Below are 9559 nucleotides of genomic sequence, written 5' to 3' on the forward strand. Positions count from 1 at the left end.
TCGGAGGCACTGGAACAGTAGGAGAGAACATCGCTCCCTCCCCTGGTGTCTGTGATGGCTGCTGCACGGGGTCAGGAAGGAGCGGGGGAGGGACCGTGTGACCAGGGGATCATCCAGGACTCCTGCCGCTGGTTCAGTGGAAACCCGCTGATGGGGGAAAGCTTCCATCCGTGGGGACCCCATAAACCCAGGGCCTCGGGAAACCAGAGAACAGAACTGATCTGAATCCAGATCAGCACGCAAGAATAGCAGCCCCTCCCTCCCAGCAAAGCCACTGGGTGCAGCCATCTTGCCCGAAGGTGGAGAGCTCATAACATGAGGCTCTCGACCTCCTTCTAGTGGCGACAGGCTGTAACTGCAACCGAATTCTACCACCATGTGAAAAAACCGCTCCTCTACCATCCAGCAATTTATAAAAGCTCCAGACCAGAAGGAAAACAATAAAAACATAGAATTAAGTCCTGAGGACTGGGAATTAAGTAAACTAAGTGATAATTAGTTCAGAGCAGCTATAATCAAAAAACTCAATGAGGTAGAGAGAAAGATAGAGAAACAAGCCGAGTTCTGGAGTTACTTCACGAAAGAGATTGAAATCATAAAGAAGAATCAAACAGAATTACTAGAGATGGAAAACACAATGGACCAGATAAAACAGAATACGGATTCCCTGAATGCCTGTGTACACACCATAGAAGAGCAAATTAACATAATTGAAGATAGACAGGCTGAATGGCTCCAGACAGAGGAAGAAAGAGAACTAAGAATTTAAAAAAACAAGGAAAATCTCCGAGAGATAGTGGATTCAATGAAGAGTAAGAACATAAGGATCATAGGAATTCCCGAGAACGTGGAAAAGGAAAATGGAGCAGAAAGTGTGCTTAATGAAATTATTGAAGAGAACTTCCCAAATCTAGGGATTGACGGAGAAATGTGTGTAGAGGAAGCTTTCAGATCTCCTAGATTTGTCAAGGTAAAAAGACCTACTGCAAGGCACATAGTAGTAAAATTGGCAAGAAGGAAAGATAAGGAAAGAATACTCAGGGAAGTAAGAAAAAAGAAGAGAACAACCTATAAAGGAGCCCCTATCAGACTGTCAGTGGATTTCTCTACAGAAACCTTACAAGCTAGGAGAGAATGGAGTGACATATTCAAAGCTTTAAAAGATAAAAATCTTCAGCCAAGAATACTCTATCCAGCAAGGATTTCCTTCAGATATGAGGGAGAAATTAAATCTTTTCCAGACAAACAAAAGTTAAGGGAATTTGTAACTAAAAGTCCTCCACTACAAGAAATCCTCAAGAAGGCTCTCATACCTGAAAAAAGAAAAAAGGAAGAAAGGGGTCCCAATCCACAGACTAGGGAGACCGATGGATAGAACCAGAACAGGATAGCAAATATTCAACTATAGCATTAGGGTAAAGGTAAGGAAACTACCAAAGCAAGGACGATCTTATCACTCTAACTACAAATTCATAACACGAGTTGGAATAAGACATGAAAATAATTATTTAGTAGGGGAAGAGCAAAGGGTCTAAATCAGTATTGGTCAAGTAAGTAAGAGACCACCAGAGAATAGACTATATTATACACGAGATTCTAAATACAAACTTCAAGGTAGACACTAAAATAAAATACAGAACAGAGTCACAAATCATAAATAAGGAAAAATCTAAGAAACCCAGCATAAGAAATTGCAGTATTAAATGGGTAGTCTAAAGCACACAGGAAAAGAAACACAGGAAAACAAGAAAATGAGCGACAGATTGACAGCATTAAGTCCACATGCATCAATAATCACTCTCAATGTAAACGGATTGAACTCTCCAATAAAAAGACACAGAGTGGCAAAATGGATTAAAGAAGAAGATCCAACAATTTGTTGCCTCCAAGAAACACACCTCAGCCCCAAGGACAAACACAGACTCAGGGTGAAGGGGTGGAGGACAATACTTCAAGCTAATAGCAAGGAAAAAAAGGCAGGTGTTGCAATTCTTATATCAGACCAAGGGGATTTCAAAATAATACAGGTAAAGAGAGACACAGAGGGACAATATATAATGATCAAAGGGACACTTCATCAAGAAGAAATAATGCTTATAAATATCTATGCACCCAACACAGGAGCACCAAGATTCATAAAGCAACTATTAACAGACCTAAAGGAAGATGTTAAAAACAACACAATAATAGTAGGGGACCTCAACACCCCACTCACATCAATGGACAGATCATCCAGACAGAAAATCAACAAGGAAATAGTGGAGCTAAATGAAAAACTAAAACAATTGGACTTAATAGACATATATAGATCACTTCACCCTAAAAGAGCTGAATACACATTCTTCTCAAGTGCACATGGAACATTCTCAAGGATAGACCATATGTTGGGAAACAAGGCAAGCCTCTACAAATTTAAAAAAATTGAAATAATAACAAGCATCTTCTCAGATCATAGTGCTATAAGGCTAGAAATTAATTACAAGAAAAAAGCTGAGAAAGGCACAAAGATGTGGAGACTAAACAACACACTACTGAACAAGCAATGGATCATTGAAGAAATTAAATAAGAAATAAAAAAATACCTGGAAACAAATGAAAATGATAGCATGACATACCAACTCATATGGGATACAGCAAAAGCTGTATTAAGAGGAAAATTCATTGCAATACAGGCACATCTTAACAAACAAGAAAAATCCCAAATAAGCAATCTTAAAGTACACCTAACTGAACTAGAGAAAAAAGAACAAATAAAGCCCAAAGTCAGCAGAAGGAGAGAAATAATAAAAATCAGAGCAGAAATAAATACTATTGAAATGAAAAAGGTAGTAGAAAGGATCAATGAAACAAAGAGCTGGTTTTTTGAGAAGATAAATAAAATTGACAAACCACTAGCCAGACTTACAAAGAAAAAAAGGGAGAAAGCTCAAATAAACAAAATCAGAAATGAGCAAGGAGAAATAACAACAGACTCTGCAGAAATACAACGGATTATAAGAGAATACTACAAAAAACTATATGCCAACAGAATGGATAACCTAGAGGAAATGGATAAATTCTTGGACTCCTACAATCTCCCAAAGCTCACTCAAGAAGAGGCAGACAATTTGAACAGACCAGTCACAAGGAAAGAGATTGAAACAGCCATCAAAAACATCCCAAAGAATAAAACCCCAGGACCAGATGGCTTTCCTGGGGAATTCTACCAAACTTTCAGAGAGGATTTAATGCCTATCCTTTTCAAGCTATTCCAAAAAATTAGGGAAGATGGAACACTTCCTAACACATTCTATGAGGCCAACATCACGCTGATACCAAAACCTAACAAGGACACCATGAAAAAAGAGAACTACAGGCCAATATCACTGATGAACATAGATGCAAAAATTCTAAACAAAATTTTGGCAACCAGAATTCAGGAATTCATCAAAAGGATCATACATCATGATCAGGTGGGATTCATACCAGGGACACAGGGATGGTTCAACATCCGCAAATCAATCAACGTGATACACCACATCAACAAACTGAGGAATAAAAACCACATGATCATCTCAATAGATGCAGAGAAGGCATTTGACAAGATCCAACAGCCATTTATGATAAAAACTCTGAACAAAATGGGCACAGAAGGAAACTACCTCAACATAATAAAGGCCATATATGACAAACCCATAGCCAACATCATACTCAATGGGCAAAAAAGCCATCCCCCTGAAAACAGGAACGAGACAAGGATGCCCTCTATCACTACTCTTATTTAACATGGTACTGGAGGTCCTGGCCAGAGCAATCAGGCAAGAAAAAGGAATAAAAGGAATACAAATAGAGAGGGAAGCAGTGAAACTCTCGCTGTTTGCAGACGACATGATCTTATATATAGAAAACCCCAAAGAATCCATTGGAAAACTCTTAGAAGTAATCAACAACTACAGCAAAGTTGCAGGGTACAAAATCAATTTGCATCAGTCAGTAGCATTTCTATACTCCAATAACGAACTAACAGAAAAAGAACTCAAGAACACAATACCATTCACAATTGCAGCAAAAAGAATAAAATACCTTGGGGTAAATTTAACTAAGGAAGTGAAGGACCTATATAATGAAAATTACAAGGCCTTTCTGAGAGAATTGGATGACAACATAAGGAGATGGAAAGACATTCCATGTACATGGATTGGAAGAATAAACATAGTTAAAATGTCCATTCTACCTAAAGCAATCTACAGATTCAACGCCATCCCAATCAGAATCCCAATGACATTCTTTACAGAATTAGAACAAAGAATCCTAAAATTCATATAGGGCAACAAAAGACCCCGAATTTCTAAAGCAATCCTGAGAAAAAAGAACAAAACGGGAGGCATCATAATCCCTGACTTCAAAACATACTACAAAGCTACAGTAATCAAAACAGCATGGTACTGGTACAAAAACAGGTGCACAGATCAATGGAACAGAATTGAAAGCCCAGAAATAAAACCACACATCTGTGGACAGCTTATCTTTGACAAAGGAGGTGAGGGCATACAATGGAGAAAAGAAAGTCTTTTCAACAAATGGTGCTGGGAAAACTGGAAAGCCACATGTAAAAGAATGAAAATTGACCATTCTTTTTCACCATTCACCAAAATAAACTCAAAATGGATTAAAGACCTAAAGGTGAGACCTGAAACCATAAGGCTTCTGGAAGAAAACATAGGCAGTACACTCTTTGACATCAGTATTAAAAGGATCTTTTCGGACACCATGCCTTCTCAGAGAAGGGAAACAACAGAAAGAATAAACAAAAGGGACTTCATCAGACTAAAGAGCTTCTTCAAGGCAAATGAAAACAGGATTGAAACAAAAAAACAACCCACTAACTGGGAAAAAATATTTGCAAGTCATATATCTGACAAAGGCTTAATATCCATAATATATAAAGAACTCTCACAACTCAACAACAAAAAATCAAACAACCCAATCAAAAAATGGGCTGGAGACATGAACAGACATTTCTCCAAAGAAGATATACTGATGGTCAATAGGCACATGAAAAGATGCTCATCATCGCTGATCATCAGGGAAATGCAAATCAAAACTACACTAAGATATCACCTTACACCCTTTAGAATGACAAAAATATCTAAGACTAATAGTAACAAATCTTGGAGAGGTTGTGGAGAAAAAGGAACCCTCATACACTGCTGGTGGGAATGCAAACTTGTGCAGCCACTATGGAAAACAGTATGGAGATTCCTCAAAAAATTAAAAATAGAACTACCATACGATCCAGCCATCCCACTACTGGGTATTTATCCAAAGAGCTTGAAGTCAGCAATCCCAAAAGTCCTATGCACCCCAATATTCATTGCAGCATTATTTACAATAGCCAAGACATGGAAGCAACCTAAGTGCCCATCAACAGACGATTGGATAAAGAAGATGTGGTACATATATACAATGGAATACTACTCAGCTGCAAAACAGAACAAAATCATTTCATTTGCAATAACATGGATGGACCTTGAGGGAATTATGCTAAGTGAAATAAGCCAGAGAGAGAAGGATAATCTGTGTATGACTCCACTCATATGAGGAATTTAAAATTATGGACTAAGAACAGTTTAGTGGATACCAGGGGAAAGGTGGGGTGGGGGGTGGGCACAAAGGGTGAAGTGGTGCACCTACAACACGAATGACAAACATTAATGTACAACTGAAATTTCACAAGATTGTAACCTATCATTAACTCAATAAAAAAAATATGAAAAAAAAATGTTTTCTGGCAAAGGCCTTCCTATGTTTGTGAATTCTCTCTCAAGAAACAAGAGAACACCTGCAGAAAGTGAATCAAGATGCAGAACACAGCAGAATAATCACCTGTTCTTTTAAAAATGAAATGCTGTTGAAAAAGAAAGAAAATAAGGACTAAGTAAATTCCAGCTATTACTCATTAGGCCACTGACATGTCAAACTTCAGGACTGAGAAGTAAAGGAAACAGAATGGAAATGTGATAGAAATAAGGAATGAGAGGAGTTAAAAATAGAACAGGAAAAGATGGGTATGTGAGTTTCAGCTCTGTAGCATATAAACCAACAATTGCCTTGAGTGTGAGAGAGTAAGTATATCTATTAATAACAGCTAGCATTTATTGAGCCCTAAAGATGTGCCAACTTCTGTCCTCACCACACACAATGATGATACTTTATCCCCATTTAATGTGGAAGAGACTGAGGCACAGAAAGGGTAAGTAATTTGCCTAAGGCCACAAAGCTAGTCAGTAGCAGAGCAGGAATTTGAACTCAGGCTCTTAACCTCTACACCAGATTACCACTCTATACCATAATGAGAAGTTTTTTCATTACTGAACTTCATCATGATTTGAACATGAAAAGTAGATAGATTTCTAAAATCAGTCACGCAGAGGAAAGTCCTTATATTCTGTTTGTGAGTCATTCTCTATCCTGAACTGTGCCTTTTCTTACAGGTGACAAGAAAGTTTTTCAGAATAGATTGCTAACAGCTTTGAAGTCTTTCAAAGGTGGGTAATAAATATAATAAGAAAGTATATAAGATTTAGATTCTCAACCTTTATATTTTTTCCCTAGTTATTACATCATGATTCCTCTGCCGCCTCTTCTATATATTGATCTATATATATATATATATATATATATATTCTTTTTTTTTTTTTTTGATGCTATGTAGGCTTGATATCAGGGTCAGACTCAAAGGAACCGGTCCTAAATATCTCCACAGTTGTCTTTCTGTGTACTCTTGAATTGGTCTAATTAGAGTTTTAGCCTTCACAGTGCTAAAAATAACTATCAGTGCTCAACTGTAAACTATTAGTTTTGTTTTTTTTTTTAATATAGAAAGTGTCATATGCCAATTAAATAAAATATCTAAATTAAAGAAAAAATAATCCTTCATAATCCTACTATCCAGTCATTACCACCCCTAATATTTTGGAGCCCTATATAGTAAAAATGACAGAAATCTCATATAGTCAAAATTGCTCTGAAATCCCATTGGAAGTCTCCGTAAAAGACACCAACATACTAGTCTTGATAAGTCCAACATAGTCACTTGTTCTTCCAATGATAGAATAGATTGCTATTCCTATAGTTAAGCAATTAGGTGAAATAGCTGGCTTGTCTATGAGCCATAATATACAAAAATATATCCAATACTAGAATCACATTGAGTTAAGATGCTCACAATATGAAAGGCATACAGGAAATGAGTCCATCTGATAAAATAATAAATTGATGTTGTCCATCTGAGGTTCACTCTGTTTATGTGCTTGCTGCCTGTGGAATGTCATGGAGAGTCACGTGTATTACTTACATTATTCATTTCATGTCTATTTTTACTGGGCATATGATTTTAATTCATAAAAGTTAAATGATTGTATGATATAACTTCAGCCTATAAAAAAGCATTTTTTTCCTATAGTTACCGTCTTTTGTAACAGCTATGGCTATGTAATTTTCTGTGGAATGAAAATACATTGGTTTACTTAACAATACTCTGTCATTAGATATTTAAATTCTGAGTATTTTTTTCTTTTTTTTTACTTATTACAAGTAAGACTATAATTAATACTTCCCTCTCCCCTTTGGCATAAGCTTTTTCTGTATTCCCGAAAGTGGAATTAGTGGGCTAGTTATCAGCATTTTAAAGGATCATGATGGTTACTGCCAAACCTCTTTCCAGTAATGTAATTCCAGTTAACACTCGCACCAGCAGCCAGGCCTATTGAGAGTTGGTTTAACTCATTAGCACAAGAAGTATTTTTCATATTGTGTCTTTATTGTGTCTTTCTCACATTTCTGTCTGTTTCCTAAGGAGGAAAGGTTGATGTCAATAACCTGATCACAGTTCTGGGGAACATGGGGATCAAGCTCAAAAATAAGGAATTTAAAAGTGTGGTACAAAATCAGCCTATTGATGGTAAGCATTGTAAATAACAATTTTGCCTTTTAGGGGAGAGCTTAGAATCTTGGGATCATGTATAAGAATTTCTAAATCTAAATTGATTTGAGGAGTTTAAGGCATTTTTAAGCATCATAGAGAAGAACTCAGTCTTAAAGTATGAAGAAATCCTGAGTTTTGTCATTTTTATTCCTCTGAAATTATCATCCTGCTCATGAGTATGAGTAATACTGAGAGGATGTTTACACTGTTATCAGGCCAGAAAATGGTAGGGAGAAACAGACTTGCGAGCAAGAGGGGAAATGAATGCATGAATAACAAAGAGAGCAAGAAATGATTGAGAGAAAAATATTCACAATAGAGAGTAGTAGATTAACATTTCCTCAAATATCTAACCACAATGTGTCACCACCATTTTGAGATAGACACAGAAGTGGAAAATATTAGAGGAAAGCTTATTGGGAATAGATGGAAGGTGCAAAGCCCCTATCTCAGTATCTGTGCAAGATGTAAGCCTCACCAAAAACCAAACAAACAAACCAAAAAACAAAACAAGAAAAACCTGACCTTCAGAAGCAGTATCTTTTACCATACTTATAAAAAAGTATCTGAAGACCAGAGAACTGGAGATAGTACATTTGTCATGGTCAGACTCTGTGCTCAAAGGACGTGAGCCAAACACCATTGTCCTTCTTACCAATTAGGAATCAAGCATTCAAACCATGAAATATAAATTTAAGGTGAACACAAATAATTTAGTAGAATATATGGACTTTAATTTTTTCTAAGTTCTGTGTTATTGTCTGAATTTTTTCTGCTTTGTATTACAGCTGATGGAAATGTTTCTCTGAAAAAACTGATGAATGATGTGAAAAGAGTTAAAGGCAAGTTAAAAATTATCATAAAGATTAAAATCCTAATCATTAATGATATTTTCCCATCACATCTCTTCAGTAAACACGTAAATCCATCAGCATGGTACTAATATCCATGACTCCATCAATCAGCAAAATAACTAGACTAGTTCCAATATCACTGCATCAACACGTGGTTACTCCCCTATCCCATCATGCTGCCTCCCCACCTTTTGAGATCATGAGTTTTATACTGTTTATTTCTCCTTTAAAAAAATCATAGTTTTATTTCCTATGTTATAATAATGTACTCTTTCATTTGACTCTATAAAAATGCTACTGTAAATAATGTGCAGTGTTCCCTAATCCTAACTCCAACCCTAATAATGTGCAGTGTTCTATAACTTGCGTTTTAAAGACAATTATGTAATTTAAGATTTTGTAGTTTATTTCTTTTCACTGCTATATAAATATTCTATTTGCAAATTTAACATAATTTATTCATCCAGTCTTCTAGATATGTATATGTATGTCGTCAGGCAGGAAAAGGAAATAAAAGATATCCAAATTGGAAAGAAAGAAGTAAAATTGTCTCTGTTTGCTGATGAGATAATCTTATGTAGAGAAAACCATTAAGACTCCACCAAAAAACTGTTAGAACTAACAAACTCAGTAAAGTTGTAGGAGGCAAAATCAACATACAAAAGTCAGTTGTGTTTGAAGAGTGACATCAGCAAGATGGTGAAGTAGTTGACTCCAGCCTCCATCCCCCCACAAACAC

General features: G+C 36.3%; 1 protein-coding gene across 1 annotated transcript in view; it reads left to right on the plus strand.

Moving 5' to 3' along the window:
• The window catches only part of LOC139040064 (uncharacterized), a 46059-nt gene extending 36971 nt beyond the window's left edge, over positions 1–9088 (plus strand). The window contains exons 12-14 of the mRNA XM_070483435.1: positions 6474–6527; positions 7838–7942; positions 8755–9088. Of these exons, the coding sequence (XP_070339536.1) occupies positions 6474–6527; positions 7838–7942; positions 8755–8909 (314 nt within the window). The 3' untranslated portion in view covers positions 8910–9088. The remainder of the gene's footprint in view (positions 1–6473; positions 6528–7837; positions 7943–8754) is intronic.
• Positions 9089–9559: the final 471 nt, after the last annotated feature.

The sequence above is a fragment of the Equus asinus genome, chromosome 13 (genome assembly GCF_041296235.1).
Source record: "Equus asinus isolate D_3611 breed Donkey chromosome 13, EquAss-T2T_v2, whole genome shotgun sequence".
In the NCBI taxonomy this organism is placed as follows: domain Eukaryota; kingdom Metazoa; phylum Chordata; class Mammalia; order Perissodactyla; family Equidae; genus Equus; species Equus asinus.